Source organism: Pantherophis guttatus, chromosome 3 (genome assembly GCF_059756535.1).
Source record: "Pantherophis guttatus breed Tessera chromosome 3, ASM5975653v1, whole genome shotgun sequence".
Classification (NCBI taxonomy): domain Eukaryota; kingdom Metazoa; phylum Chordata; class Lepidosauria; order Squamata; family Colubridae; genus Pantherophis; species Pantherophis guttatus.
In genome coordinates this window covers 109393330-109410244 of record NC_142065.1, presented here as the reverse complement: position 1 = coordinate 109410244, position 16915 = coordinate 109393330, and the positions used below count along the sequence as shown (strand labels likewise).

Here is a 16915-nt window from a genome sequence, read left to right as displayed (position 1 = left end):
CTGCTTGATGGAAAAGAAAAGTTTTCAGGGCACGGCGAAAGACCCGGAGATCCGATATCCTTCTTATCTCCGGGGGCAAATCATTCCAGAGGGCAGGAGCTGTCACAGAGAAGGCCCTCCCCCTGGGGGTCGCCAGCCGACATTGCCTGGCTGACGGCAACCTGAGGAGTCCCTCTCTGTGGGAGCGTACTGGTCGGTGGGACGCTATCGGCGGCAGAAGGCGGTCCCGCAAATACCCAGGTCCTATGCCATGGTGCGCTTTAAAGGTGGTAACCAACACCTTGAAGCGCACCCGGAAGACCACTGGAAGCCAATGCAGCTCACACAGGAGAAGTGTCACATGGGAGCACCCCCTCGCTCCCATAATCCCCCACACGGCCGCATTCTGCACCAGTTGGAGCTTCCGGGTACTCCTCAAGGGGAGCCCCATATAGAGAGCATTGCAGTAGTCCAGGCGGGAAGTGACAAGTGCCTGAGTGACTGTGCATAAGGAGTCCCGATCCAGAAAGGGACGCAACTGGCGAATCAGGCGGACCTGATAAAAAGCCCCCCTGGCCACGGCCGTCATATGCTCTTCTAAAGACAGCCGTGCATCCAGGAGGATGCCCAAGTTGCGAGCCCTATCCGTGGGGGCCAATAACTTGCCCCCAATAGGCAGCGATGGCACCAGCTGGCTATATCGGGACGCCGGAAGCCACAGCCACTCGGTCTTGGAAGGGTTGAGTCGAAGCCTGTTACTCCCCATCCAGAGCCGCACGGCCTCCAGGCATCAGGACATCACTTCAAGGGCATCATTGGAATGGCCTGGGGTGGAGATGTACAGCTGCGTATCATCAGCGTACTGATGGAACTCCACCCCAAAGCCACGGATTATCTCACCCAGTGGCTTCACATAAATGTTGAACAGAAGGGGTGAGAGGACCGACTCCTGAGGCACCCCACAAACAAGGCGCCTTGGGGTCGACCTCTGCCCCCCTGCCAACACCGACTGCGACCGGTCGGAGAGATAGGAGGAGAACCACCGCAGAACGGTGCCCCCCACTCTCAACCCTTCCAACCGGTGCAGCAGGATACCATGGTCAATGGTATCAAAAGCTGCTGAGAGATCTAACAGGACCAGAATAGAGGAACAACCTCTATCCTGAGCCCTCCAGAGATCATCCACCAACACGACCAATGCCGTTTCCGTGCTGTGCCCAGGCCTGAAGCCGGACTGGAGCGGATCCAGATAGACAGCTTCATCCAGGTACCCAGGAAGCTGTCGCGCCACCACACTCTCAACAACCTTCACCAAGAAGGGAAGGTTGGAGACCGGACAATAGTTAGCCAAAACAGCCGGATCCAGAGCAGGCTTCTTGAGGAAAACCAGTTTGGTGGGTGGCTAAGGTCCTGGGTTAGAAACCAAGATGTGTTGCCCAAATTTATTATTATTATCTTATTTTAAGTCAACATAGTAAAATTCATATTCTGAAAGATACAGTATAAACCAGGTGTGTCCAACCCGTGACCCAAGCTCAGTATGAGGATCTGGACAGCTAGTAAAACAGCCCCATAAGATCATAAAAATAGTTTTTAAAAATAAAGGAAGTTCATTATTCATATACTATATTACATATTTTGTTTGGCCCAAGACAATTCATCTTCCCTTATTGAGACCTAAGCAACTCAAAAGGTTGGACAACCATAGTATAAACTATTATAGTACAGAAATAATCATAATGAATAGGAATGGTTAGTTGCCTCTCAAAAAAAGAACAAGAAAAAGAAACCTAAGCCAGCCAGGAGCTGGATAGTACTCTCAAACCATATGGAAATTGTTGTAAGATAACCTAGGAAGCCAAAAAATAAGGGGTCCTTGGTGCTCTCTGAGCTTGCTTGTTTTCATACAGATATTTCATTACCCAAACTTGCAGAAACATCTGCAAGAAAACAAGCAAACTCAGAGAGCACCAAGGACTCCTCATTTCAACCCTGAGCTACAAATATTCTCCTTTATTGGAAGCCAAAAAATGTAGCAAAAATGCAAAGGCAAACTATTTAAATATTGCTGCCAAGAAAACAACATGGAGAGTCCATATACTGTAGCCACCTGGAATTAAGCTCAAATTGAGGGAGTCTTGTCACATCACTTTAAACCTGGCTGCCCAAATTTAGCATAAATGTAGTCTTAAAGGGTTAGACATAGTTGTTAACTTTGGAGAAACTGAATTTTGAGCTTCTAGGAATTTAAGGTTAAATTTCTAGGAGCACTTCTCCATGGATACTTCATGACATCCCAACTGTTAAGAGTTTCCCTTAGTTCAGGTGATACATTGCATCTACTTATACAGAAGAGGGTATAGGTGCTATCTGAGCTTTTCCAGTCCTTACCATAAGGATGCATGTGGTCCCCTGGCATCTGTGGGGGAGTAAGCCCTTGCTGGAAGGAGTCTGAGTTATAGACACTATGATCAATAACCAACATTTGTTGTGAGGCTGGTTGCAAGGTTGTGTATGAATTCATGATTCCTTCAAAATTAGTGCTGTTGCCATTGCTTGTCTGAGCTGGAAGACAAGGAAGAATGAAAAGTTTTTAATTTTTATCTCACCTTTAATTTTGATCAACATGAGGTAGTGTACATACCTAATATTCCCATTTCCTATATTCCACACAACAACAATACTATGAGGTAACCTGACCTGAGAGAGAATGTCTGACTGAAAGTCATCCAGCCAGCTTTCATACCCAAGGGAAAACTAGAACTTACATCTTGGTTTCTAGCCCAGAACCTTAGCCACTACGCCAAACTGGTTTCATATGTATGCATTCATTTTATCAATTTTCTGGATATTTGATCATTGGACTTTTCCAACCTATAGGAGGTATCTAGGTCAGTTCTGATATCTTATCTATACCCCTAACAGATCTGGATTACAAAATTTCAGATAGCTTCTAAATATCAGCAACAAAGTAGAGTTTTAAATATGTTTTTGCTACTATTTAGTGATCAGCTAAAATTTTGCAGCTCCCATCTATTCATGATATTCATAAATGGATGACAATTTTTCTCTTCTTCCATATGTTGAAGGTTAGGGTAGCCATATTTCCTAATTCCTAATAATGACTTCTTGGGTAGATTACAGAATTTAAAAACTAAGGTGAATGGCATGAAATATTATGGTCCTCAGATAATCTAACAACATCTCCAACTCAAGAAGTTAGTTTTTATAAGAATAACAATGACAAAAATAGTTCACAAAAACTGAATCTTGGGTGAATAACCATCAAGTTAATAGCAACATAGTGGAAGAGAAACAGAATGAGTATCCTGGTTTATATTGTCTTTCTATGGCTTTCAACAAAGGGGAAAATATCCTGCTACCCACCTCCTGTCATCTTCTGATGTATAATAGTGTGTGTGTGTGTGTGTGTGTGTCTGTCTGTCTGTGTGTGTGTGTGTGTTCAAGTCAGTGTTGGCTCCTCGCAACTGCCTGGTCATGACCTTTTGACAAGGTCTGATTCAATAAAGAAGCAGTAAAACCTGCTGTCTGGTAATTTGAATATAGCTTCCAAAAGTCCCATCTCTACAACCAGATTCTTGTGAATCCATGTCCCTCTACAACAGACCTAAGCATTGTACAGCCCATGGGCCACATCCAGCCCTTTGGCTGTACTGTCCAGGCTACGGCAGCATTGAAACATTGGCATGGGACAGGGCAGCACCAGTGGGGGACAGGTACAGTAGCAGTGGCCCTCCATAACAGTACCAACTTATCATGTGGCCTTTTGGGGAATTTAATTGCCCACCCTGGCTTTATAAACTACTGAATTTTCTTTTCTCCCTGAATTCTGTCTTCCTCTCATCAGCCCCTGTCCTCCATCTGGATCCACATTGGAAATGTGGGAATTTCCATAAAATTTTAAAATAATCTTAATGTCAACTTGCAAAGCTTTCCAGACCAGCATCTTTAGGGCATCTTTCGGAAACTTCACACTTTATTGAACTCATGAAACTAAATCCTAATCTGTCATTGTGGGGAAAAATAGGAGGAGGGATTACTATATGTACTACCTTGAGCTCCTTAAGTAAAAACAAAACACATATCTACAAGTATAGCAGGGGTGAAATCCAGCAGGTTCTGACAGGCTCTGGAGAACCAGTAGTGGAAATTTTGAGCAGTTTGGAGAACTGGCAAATACCACCTCTGGCTGGCCCCAGAGTGGGGTGGGAATGGAGATTTTGCAATATCCTTCTACCAGGAGTGGGGTGGGAAAGTGGATTTTGCAGTATCCTTCCCCTGGAGTGGGGTGGGAATGGAGATTTTGCAGTATCCTTCCCCTGCCACGCCCACCAAGCCACACCACATCCACCAAGCCATGTCCACAGAACCGGTAGTAAAAAATTTTGGATTTCACCACTGAAGTATAGGTATGTACTACAGGCAACTCACTCAACCTGAGAAAATAGATGAACTCTTTGCTGATAAATACCAGAGGACTGGAAAAGAGTTGATGTGGTACCAATCTACAAAAAGGGGGAAAATGGTTCCAGAAACTTATAGGACAATCAGTGTGACATCAATACCTGGGAAAATTCTGGAAAAAACAATCAAATGGTGAATTAGTGAGCACCTAAAAGCAAACAAGATGATTATGAAAAGCCAGCATGGATTTGTTAAAAACAGATTATGCCAGACAAAATTTATTGAACCATGGTGGCACAATGGTTAGAATGCAGTACTGCAGACTACTTCTGCTGACTGCCGGCTGCCAGCAGTTGGCAGTTCAAGTCACACCAGCTCAAGGTTGACTCAACCTTCCATCCTTCCAAGGTCAGTAAAATGAGGACCCAGATTGTTGGGGGCAATATGCTGACTCTGTAAACTGCTTAGAGAGCACTGTGCAGTGGTATATAAGTCTAAGTGCTATTGCTATTGCCTTTTTTGATAAAGTACCTAAATTAGTGGATCAGTGAAATGCTATGGATTTCAGCAAGGCATTTGACAAAGATCATAACCTACTTCATGGTAAGATACAATAATGTGGGATAGACAATACAACCACCAGAAGGATTCACAATTGGCTGATCAACCACACTCACTGGGTAGTCCTCAATGGAACTACATTTATATGGAGGGAAGTATGCAACAGGATACCTCGAGGTTCGGTTTTAGTAGGTCCAGTACACTTCAACCTCTTCATAATGATCTAGATGAGGAGATAAAAGGGGAACTTATCCAATTTGCAGATGACACCAAGGGGAGAATTGCTAACACTTTGGAAGATAGGTTCAAGATTCAGAAGGACCCTGACAGACTTGAACACCGGGACCTAAGTAACAAGATGCAGTTCAGTGGTGGGAAAAGTAAGGTCCTGCACCAAGGCAAGAAAAACCAAATGCATGGGTACAGAATCAGTGGTATTTGGCTCAACAGTAGTAAATGTGACAGAGATCTAGGTGTCCTACTGGATCACCTTTTAAGTATGAGCCAACAATGTGCTGCACCTGCCAAAAAAGTTAATGCAGTCCTAGGCTGCATCAACTTAACTGCTATTTCTGTATTCTACATACTTGTCTATGACCAAATAAAGATTTGAAGATGATGACAAGAAGTGATAGTACTACTTTACACAACACTGTTGAGACAACACTTGGAATATTTCATCCAGTTCTGGTCAACATGATACAAAAAAGATGTTGAGACCCTCAAAACTGTGCAGAGAAGAGCAATAATAATAATAAAGGATCTGGAGGCTAAATCATATGACAAATGGTTGAGGGAGCTGGGTATGTCTAGTCTATCCAAGAGATAATTAGGGGGACTTGATAATTACTTGAGGGATGTCACAAAGAAGAGGGGATTGACTTATTCGTTACCGCACCAGAAGGCAGAACAAGAATTAATGGGTAGAAACTTGTTAAAGAGAAATCCAACCTAGAAGTAAGGAGAATTTTTCAATGGAATAGCTTGCCTCCTGGGGTTGGAGATGATCCATTATTGGAGGTTTCAAAAATAGACTGGAAAACCATTTGACTGGGGTGGTATAAGGCTCCTGCCTTGAGCAGGGGCTGGGCTAAGACCTCCACTGTCCCTTCCAGCCCTATGATTCTATGAATGCTAGATGACTCATTATGATTTACGACTGGTCCTCACACTTACTATCATCACAGCATCCCCACATCATCAAAATTCGAGCACCTGGCAATCGGCATGCATTTATGACAATTGCAGTATCCCAGGGTCATGTCATCACCATTTATGACCTTCCCAGTTGGCTTCTGAGAAGCAAAATCAATGGAGGAAGCCAGATTTGCTTAATGACTCAGCTTAACAACTGTAGTGATTTGCTTAACAATCATAGCAAAAAAAGGTCACAAAATTGGGCATCACTCACTTAACACCTACTTTTCTTAGCAGCAGAAATTCTGATCCCAATTGTAAGTCGAATATATGAATAAATATTTTGCAAAGAAAGAACAAATTGTGTATGTATCTGTGTGTATATGAAAGAAAAACAAGAGTATGGAGTATGCTTAAAGAGTGTGTATATTTCTGGACATGTATTTTCAGGTTTACATATCCACAATAGTAAAATCTTCTCCCTTCAGGCTAGAGCTGTCCTACCTGGTTGTTTGTGACTCCAGTACAGTTGCCTGGAACTCATTCAGGCTTTGGCTGAAATAGGTTAATAAAGCACTGTAATAAAATATATACAAAACCTGAATTTGTAAGGAGAAACAGTTCTAATATATTTTCCTTTCTTGATTAATAACCACTATACTTTCACTGTAAAGAATTTATATCTTACTTTCAGAATGGCAGCAGGTGGTGCATTTTCAAGAGAGAGAGTTTCCATGTCAAAAGAAAATTAGAGACCAAATCTTACTTGCAGTGAATCTTTGTGTGTTTTGCTGATCTTGCTGTTGCTGTTGTTGTCGCCTTGCTAATTTCTTCATCTGTGAGTAAAATAGGAAGAAAATTCAGAACAACATAATAACTCTCCTTGGTTATCTTGAATGGTAGAATAACCTCAGAGAAAATTGATGGATAGTTAAACAATTTGGATGATTCCTGGTGATGTTACTATGGTACTCTGATATCCTTCATCTGTTGAATTCTATGAAGCATTCACTGGGAGAAGCTCACAAGCTTCCTACACTTATAAAATGATGAGACATTCCTGCCTCATGTTTATTCAATCATCTTTACCTTTCTACATAGAGATAGCCCTCGCTTACTGACTACTTGTTCAGCAACTATTCAAAGTTACAACAGCACTTCATGAATGAGGGGTACTTACAACAAATCCTCAAAGTTCTGAGTGCTACAGCACCCCACAGTCATGTGATCATAATTTGGGTACTTAGCAAAAAGCTTGAATTTATGTTCGTTACAGCATCTTATGGTCGTATGGTCCCCATCTATGCCAGTTTCCCTAAGCAAAGTCAATTGGAAAGCCAGCAAGGAAAATCACAAGTTGCTCTGTAAGTCCTACCACCGACCTTCCAGAACACCACATCGCACATTCTTTCTCTGAGCTTCCCTGCACTCACACACATCCCCTCCCCCAACTCTCATGTGGTCTCTGCTATGCTCCTTACCTGGACTCCTGAGACTTCCCAATTGTGGTTACAATAGCAACTGAGGCTACCTGAATTGACCTTTCTAAGTGATACAGTCACATGACACCACAATTTATGACTGCATCCCAGTTGTTGCTGTAATTTGAGTACTACCTGTACTCTTAGCTCTGGTACTGCCTACAGCTGCTGTTCATTTTTTGTACTCATCCAGCTCCCCTCTCTTTGTATTAATATTAATATAGTACAAAAGAAATAATTGCAGCCAAATTGAATAAACTCTTATGTAGCTTTGTCCAAAAAGTTAATGGAAATATAATTTCCCCAAAGCACCTCCTTCTATGTACACTCCTGTCTTGGATAATTTCCTATACTAAAGAATATATAAAACAAACATTTCCACACCAAATTTATTTTCTGTAGAAATATCAGTCTTATATGTTTTCAAAAGTTAATTTAAAAATCATACTGAAAGTTTTAACTTTTTATATACCAGGTTCACAAACTATTTTTATGTACAAATACACTACTTTAAAGTTTTTAGCTGGAGCCTCCTCTATGTTATACATTACTTTTTTACCTGACAGAAAGAAAAACTAAATGAACAAACCATACACACACATCTGCCCCCAAATCTCTTAAATAGAATGCCAGTCTGGTCTAATGGTGAAGGTGCCAGGTCAGAAACTGGATGACCATCACTTCTTGTCCTTTTTTAGTTATGGAAACCAGCTAGTGACCTTGGGCCAGCCACTTCAAATCACTTTCTCTAAGCCCAACTCACCTCACAAGATGATGTTGATGAAAGAGGATTATTAGATATGTTCACTGCCTTACATTATTTACAAAAATAATACAGGCAGGATTTTTAAAAATTGTTTTTCATTCCTCAAACTTTCCTGGCTCCTACACTACTTCTTTTTAAACTCTAGACGTTTCATAGCTATGGATACATCTGGGATGTATAATTTTCATATAAATTGCTGAAGAAATCTTGACAAGGGGAGTGGTGAAAAGATCTACTTGCCCCTTGTATAAAGTTGAAGATGCCTTTTTCATAAAATCCTTCTGAAAAAAATCTTATTTCTTAGTTCCAATTTCCATGTTGTATGTTGTTTGATTACTTTTGCCACCAAAAATTGGAAATCTAGAAGGGGGGAATTTCCTCAAATAGGAAACACTACTCTGACACAAAACAAACCAATTGAGAACTTATTAATATGAAAACTTTGAACCTACTGACATAAAATTAGGAAAGAATTCATATGTCATCGAATTCTTCCAAGAAATAAATATTCCCTTAGTTAGGCAAAGCTTTGCAAAACTTGCACTGAGTAGAAAGGTTTTATTGTTTTAAAAAAATCCTTAAAATTATAGCACTAGATATTCTTTTTTTAAAGCGGTATTTCCCTAATACTCTTTTTAGAGCTGGAAAAACTTTTTATTAAAATATTGACAAAAAAAAAGATAGTTGTATAACTTGAGCTTATCATAAAAGTGTTAGTAACTTTATGCCATTGTTTTGAGAATGTTGGAACTTAATGTTTTTACTGTGCATATTAAGTATTCTGTGAGGTATGATGGCTGAATTGTCAGTTTACACAATACATATTGGAACTCTAGTCCATTAACTCCTATTTCTGACATTACTGGGGAAAGGGTATACACGGCTGATTAGATAGGCATCCTCTCCTAGCAAATATCATAATATTTAATTATTAATGTAATTATTACCTTAGCTCTTTGATTCTGGAACCAGACCTGTACAACTCGGACACTAAGACCTGTCTCAGCTGCTAATGTTTCTCTTACCTTTAAAAATGTAGAACATGTAATTATATTCAGTATCATAAGACAAATGATCAGCAAAATGTAAAATATGTCTGTTTACATAACATTTTCCGCTTTCAACCTGCCCAGTATTTCAAAATGTCCAAATATATTGCGAGGTCTCTCAAAATGTGAATGGCAAGAATGTTTTGTAAACCTGTGCTCATTTTAAATTAAAAAAATAAATTTAAAAGCTCCATAATGCCTTAACTTTTCTTTCTACTGTAAATGAGGTGTCTGACCACAGCAGTTCTGTTTTATTGGTAACCCATTACTCCAGATCTCTAGTTATCTAGGTGGTTTTCAGGGGCTCTGAAAAATATATATTATTGCCTGCAAAGTAACTGCCATCTGCATTCTAGAAAAACATGACAGATGAATCCCATTATGATTAGCAGATCAGCATTTGTCCTAAACAAAATATTTTTTCCTGATTTTTTTTTTCTAGAGAGTGATGGGAGAATGGGGTTGAATGTTAGTGTTTGGCATAAGAGTACTTGGATTATTTTTTAAAAATAAATCTGTTTTTGAAATGTTTAATGGCTCTTTAGGTCTTATTTATTCTGGAGTTGGATTTTCTTCAAGTCAACATTGAAAGTTTTGGAACAGACAGGAGTGAATGAGTGAGTCAATAGTCTTCTGGTAGTGAAGAGACTGACCCTAGAACTGGTATTTTGGATGTGTTCATCATGTTTCCACCAGGGAAAATGAGGCCCAGTTCATTGTGGTGCTGGAAACTTACATAAAATTCTGCTACAGTTGACTGTACAGGATGAGTCATGCTGGAAGGGAAGCAATGTTCTTTATGATATTGTGATGGAGAGACAAGGTAGTGGGTTCTGAATTGGTTGGGGGTAAAAGTGTCAGACTTGTCTGAACATTGCAGCTGAGCATAGGCCTCATAAATACACCTAATGGTTTCTGCCCACAGGTTCCACGCTGGACAACATTTTCCACTTGACAGCTTGCAGAGCTTCCCTGCTGGACTGGTCATGTGATTCATAACTAAGATCTTTGACTAGTCTGGTATTGCAGACTAGAGTATATGATTTAGTATTATTCCAGCAGCTGATACTGATGGAATTAGGGGCTAGAAAATGTGTCAGAGATGTGTAGGATAATAGTAAGAGCGAATGGGGATCTTTTCTAAGAATCTGGCTTTCCTTTGTCTGCTGAATGCAGAAGCAGTGTGGGAGCCTGTTGTGACTGATGGTGGGATGGAATAATTGTGAGTTGTCAAGTTGCATGGTCCCAGAAATTGGGGGAGAAGGGATGGGGGAGGGTGACAGAGGGAATAGGGCAGGCAGTTCCATCTGAGTGGTGATCAGCAGAGAGAGATATGAGAGAGAGCTGGGAGTAGACTATACATAGGGAAGACAGAGTCAATATTTAATATTGATGTCACCTTCCAGCTCCTAAAAATGCTTTTTCAAAATGGCAACTGGACTGTTTTTTCTTGAGAAAGGAGAAGAAGATGTTTCACTCTTCTTCTTCAAAACTTTATCAGTTATTATGGTGGGGAGATGGAAGACTATGTTCTGACAGGATGGTGCAGGGGGGATGGAAGGATTGTATTTCTTTACAGTCATCTGGTCGTTAGCACTCTCTCAGAGAGCCATTGAGGCCACTTGAGGGATTATTTGTGCCATCAGGATCACCTAAATCAGAGTGATTTGATTAAGGCCCAGTTAGAAACATCTGCTATAAGACAGCACATTAGGCAACAGAACTAACCTCAGCCCAGATCACATATGTGCCATGTTGGTAGTGGCCTAACCACTACCTATTTTAAATACAATGAAGGTTTCTACAGACAAAAACCCGGTTGCACCATGGGTTCACCTGTGTACCCCATTGTGGCCAATCTCTATATGGAAAAGGTAAAAACCAAAGTCCTAAAACCCTTCACAGGTTTTCTACTCACTCACTGGTATACTATACCAGTGGTATAGGTATAAGGACCATACTTGGGTCAAGTTTGAAACACAGGAAGTGGAAGCCTTCACTAAAAACATATCAACTCGGTGGACATATACATTACGTTCACATGGGAAGATGTCAAAGAAAACAGTCCTGCTTTCCTGGACTGTGCAGTGCACATTAAAGAAGACAAAAGCCTTAACTTTGAAATTTACAGAAAACCCACACATAGATCAGTATTTACATTTTGATTCTCACCAACCACAGGAGCACAAAATGGGAGTGATCAGAACCTTACACCACTGGGCTGAAAGTCTGCCCACCAGTTAAGAGGGAAAAGAAAAAGAACTGAAACACATTAAGGAATTCCTTAATTATCCTCATAATTATATGTGTTTATTCTAACTGGGCCTTCATCAAATCCCCCCCTCCCAAAAAAAAGACCCAGCAGGAGCTCTTCCATTACAAGGAAGAGAACAACAAACAAAGCAACTTTGTCATTCCATACATTGTAGGAATATCTGAAAAGCTCAGGAGGATTTTCAACCAACACAATATACATGAACACTTTTAACCCAAGAACACACTAAACTTATCCACCCCGAGGATAAAACACCCAAACACAAACTGAGCAATGTGATATATGCAGTACAATGTAGTGAGACATGCGCAGAACTGTTCATTGGTGAAACAAAACAACCACTTCACAAGTGCATGGCGCAATATCAAGACAAGATTCAGCAGTCCATCTGCATTTGAAAAACAAAGGTCACTCTTTTGAAGACAGCAAAGTCCACATTTTTGATAGAGAAGACTATTGCTTTGAAAGAGGTAAAGGAGTCCATCTATGTTAAAACTGAACAGCCCTCTCTCAACAAAGGTGGAGGAATACGACACCACCTATCTCTAATCTATAATGCAACCCTTTCAGCAGTTCCGGGAAGATTCCATAATCATTTGCACTCTGATTCAGATGACCCTGAGGGCACAAATAAACCCTCAAGTGGCCTCAATAGATCTCAGAGAGAGTGCTAACAACCAGATGACTGCAAAGAAAAACAATCCTTCCATCCCCCCCACCACCACCACCACCATCCTGTCAGAACCTATCCTTCCATCTCTACACCATCCAGTCTCAACTGTCAGTACCTATCCTTCCATCTCCCCACCATTATAACTGATGAAGCTTCTTGGATGAGGAGCGAAATGCCTTCTTCCTCCTCAAGGAAAAAACAGTCCAGTTACCTTTTTGAAAAAGCACCTTTGAGACAACTATGACCTGGATGACTGAGAATCTCCATAGTGGTCCTGTTTAAATGCCAGGTTTGCTGGTATGTTGACTACTACTAGAAATATGTACCAATAATGACTTATATTTGACGAATGACAAAACCAAGAAGGTGGCTTCATTCTGGCAATTTAAAGTTTGATCTAGACACAGAAGAAGAGACTCCTAAAGAGGTAGAGAGGTTCTTTGAGACTGTCAGTAAGGCCACTTGTTTATTAGATCCATGCCCTTCCTGCTTAGTTAAAGCCTCCCAGGAGGTGATGTATGGTTGGATCCATCATTCTTGAGAGAGAGGTGGTTTAACCTCCTTGAAGATAGTGGTGCATCCCCTCGTCAAGAAGCCATCATTTGATCTATTTTAATTCAATCTCCAATCTTTCTAGGTAATATTGAGGAAAAGGCAGGCAGGCTATAACTCCAGATGACTGTTAAAGAATTAGTTATTCTACTTATCTAAATAGAAAATCTAGACCAATTTTGGTTGGGTTTCAGATTAATGTGGAGGAGAACTTACTGCATTTTTAATGACTTCTTATGGAGCCAGGACAGAAGCGGTGCATTAGATTTAATTGCATGCTGCCCAGAGTCTGCGCTGAATGGAGTGACCCTTATAAATTAAATTAGAAATATAAAGAAATATTGTTTTTGGATCACAATATGCATGAGTTATGGAAACATCAATCTCTATAAGTATCTTGGGATACAAAGACCTTAGTTAGTAAAAACTGCCAACCATAACAGATCCTACATATAGGATTCCAATCTCTTCTAATTATTAAAATGTACCTTTCTACATGGCTTAGAAGATACTTCAAATGATGCTTTAAATGCTCGGCGTTGCTGTGTGGTTAGGATTGTCCGGGGCCGCTTGGGCCGTTTATGACCCCTGATCTCCTCAGATGCTTTCCCAGTCTCTTCCATTTTGCAGAAGCTTGCTTCATCATCACTTTTACCTTATAATATGAAAACAACCCATTGCAATAAAATTCACAAATCGTTATAATTAAAATCTTTAGCTTGAAAATGTTGCACAATAACTTTAATAAATGAACACAGATGTAATTTGGGAAGCTACTTCCAATAAAGTATTGTGCAGTACATGTTGTGTGTACATGTTGGTATGCAGCCGCCTCACAGGTGTGTTGTTGTCAGGGAAACAGGAGGAAGAAAGAGTATTAAATATGTTTATCATCTTATAAATCACTTTGTATTATGACTGATGTCTACATTCAGAGAATGTAGTTTTAAACAAACACATGACACATTCAAATTTTAACTCCAACTTGCAATCTAAATTGAGTACATTCCATTGTACCATGTTAATATCACTTTAAGTCTATGTAGACAAAGTCTGCATGGAATCAAAAATAGCATTATAAAAATTACAGAATATATGAAAGTATTGGTAAAATGAGATTACTGTTTTAATTTTAAAAAATAGCTTTTTAAAATGTGTTTTCAGACATTCAATTTATTTTGAATGCAAAACACAGAACAACATGAGGCAACTGGAAGTAAAAGGAATTAGTGGTTTTTCTCTTCCAATTCTTGATCTTGAAGGATTACATGGCAGCCCTACCAGGAATAGCTGGATATATCGCATTCGTTAAATGAAGGTAAATAAGAATTTAAAATTAAGTTGCATGTTAGGATTAGTGGCTCTTCTAATTTGAATTTAGAAATGTATACACATGTAGAAACTTTTTTAAAAAAACTGAATTGCACTGAAATCCCTTTTAAAAACCCCAATGCAAGGCAAGGATAATTTTTTGAAGCAAATGGCTGTAGGTAGGAAGTTTATTCTGGCCTATTTGCATACAGTTATCTCATTTAGGGTCATTTACGTTTTTAAACTCCTTCTCTTTTAAACTCTTACAAACTATTTGCAAGTTTGTAAATGTGTTTTTGAGGCTTATCCTGGATGTGTAGCTGTTTTAATACAATTACCAGGTTTTAAAGTAAAACAAATAAACACTTATCCTCAGTATTCTTTTAAAAATTGGGCTTTATTCCTGCTGTATTTCTTTTGTCCAAGCTTATTACCCTGCAACTGTGCTGATTTGGAATTCCCATCACTCCCAACAAGCCTAGGGGATTGTTGAGAGCTGGAAAATGGAAGATTGAGGAAGCTCAACTCAGAGAATTAGAGTGATAAAATATTTCCCACCTCTGACTGCATTTGAAGCATGAAACAGAGAAAGTTTAAAATGACCAATTGGGAAAATGGTGCTGAGAGAATCCTGTCCAAAGAAAGAAAAGTAGCTTCAACACCCCCAAACACCTGCTTACCAAATCCCCTCAAATAATGGAAAGTTGATTCTGCTTTAACATAAGCAATACTTTTAATTAACTCTGTCTTTCAAGTCCTCCTCCACAGACAGGGCAGGAATTAATTAATCTTTAAAACTCCTCCTTATGTCACATGGAAAAGGACAACAGGCGGTGTACATTGTCTGCACTGACCTCAAGGCTCAATAGGGGAAAGCAATGAAATACTGGATTCATGAAAAAGATGAAAAAAATTCTTTGGTTTGAGGGAATTAGGGGAAGGAGAGATGTTAGTGCACTTTTAATTGGAAAGAAGGTGTTTCTTTCACAGGCCTCTGTTTGCTTAGGCTTGGCCACTGGGCGTCAGAGGAGGGAATCATTGAACGAGGGGCTTTACAGATTATGAACATATGGCTTCCAGTATTTTGTGCTTTATCTTCATTTTCTCATAAAGATGGTCCTGAGTTTTCATGCTGCTACTTGATCCCTTGGTTTCAAAATGGGATTGTAAAGAAAGATGCTGACCAAGCAGGAATCTGCTGTCGTATCAGCCTGGGGAAGCTGACTAATCATCCTGGAGAAGGTCTATTCTTGCTTGCAGATATGTGCATTCCTACTTTGTTTTGAGTTACAGTCTGCTGCTAAACTAAATGTGCTTTCAACAGTGTATGCAACAAAATAAGACAATCTGTGGAAATGCTGGGCCTCATACAGGAATCTGGAAAATTCCAAGAAGCTTTCCATTTAGAACCTTAGTGCTTTAGGATTTGTTAAATTATATGCAAATAATTCCAAAATCAAGTGGGGTATTTTTAAGTAAAGAATACCAAATTGGCAATGGTGACATACTGCATAAATTGAAACCAAAATTCTATCCAGTGGGCTGATCTTCCACAAGGATGAGGGAATACCCGGTGAAACTGGGAATGATGGAGATCAATGGTTGTTTATATTATAATAACAATGTTGTTTCTGATCACAAGCACAAAGATGAGAGACTCTGCTCAATTATTGTGAAAACTTTTTTTATTTGCATTGCATTAATTAGCATAATTAAATCTGGATGGATTTTATATAAAATGGCAAAGTAATGGATAAGACAGTAGTATCATTAAGAAAATCCTTTACCTAATATGGAATAGGAATATTAATGCTGGCCCTAAAGACCAATGAAGTGGTAAGATGTTACAGTGAACATCTTCACTCTAACAAGTAGGATGCAATTCCTGTTCAGAGTTGGCAAGAGATGGCTTGGTACAATTGTATTAAAGTAATTTTTAAAGTAATTGAAAAGTTTAGTTTTAAAGTATTTTTTGCAAACCAGGCTACTAGCAACTGAAAGAGTCTCAGCCAGCACCGGGGGGAAATCATTCTATTTCTTCATTGATTTTTTTTTTTTTTAAAGCTATCCTATTACTTTATTTTGATAGCCAGAAAACTACATATTTGCCAGAAGATGGCAGTATTTTGCTGATTCTGTTTTAGATGGGACTATTATTTTCAAATAATGCATTCCTGTTAAAACTGACATTTCCAAAGTAAGCAATAAAACACAACTCATCTAAAACAGGAATCCATATTTACACTTTCTTTAAAATGATTCCAGCTTTGCTGAAAAGCTTCTATTGACTACGAGACCCAAGTTTTTACTTTGCAGCTCTTAAAAAAGAATATGCATCTTCTTATCTCCTCCTGGTTTCCCCTTCACCTCTTAAGATCCTAAACCAGAGACAGAATTCTAACATAGGGGTGAGTAGGAAACTCAAAAGGATGACAGGCAGTAATAGGAGATGCAGATGATGGGCGTGGCCAGCCTCTAGCATCAAGTCCAATAGCTAATAACATCTGAACAGGAAAGCAGCTCTAAATCAGATTCTTCTTTCATGGGATTGAAATACTTCACATTAACATCTCAAATATTTCCAAAGTTACTTGCAAATCTGTCAATATGGAATTAACAGTGAGGTAATGGGGTGATATTTCCAGACTCAGAAGTCTTTTCCTTCTTGTCTTCTGTGCTCCATAGAAAAGAATAAGTTACCCAGAA

General features: G+C 39.5%; 1 protein-coding gene across 1 annotated transcript in view; it reads right to left on the bottom strand.

Moving 5' to 3' along the window:
- LMX1A (LIM homeobox transcription factor 1 alpha) overlaps positions 1–16915 on the bottom strand; it is a 60853-nt gene that overhangs the window by 828 nt on the left and 43110 nt on the right. Inside the window, exons 5-8 of the mRNA XM_087891149.1 lie at positions 13387–13553; positions 9297–9374; positions 6869–6938; positions 2371–2544 (exon numbers count right to left, since the gene is read on the bottom strand). Of these exons, the coding sequence (XP_087747275.1) occupies positions 2371–2544; positions 6869–6938; positions 9297–9374; positions 13387–13553 (489 nt within the window). The remainder of the gene's footprint in view (positions 1–2370; positions 2545–6868; positions 6939–9296; positions 9375–13386; positions 13554–16915) is intronic.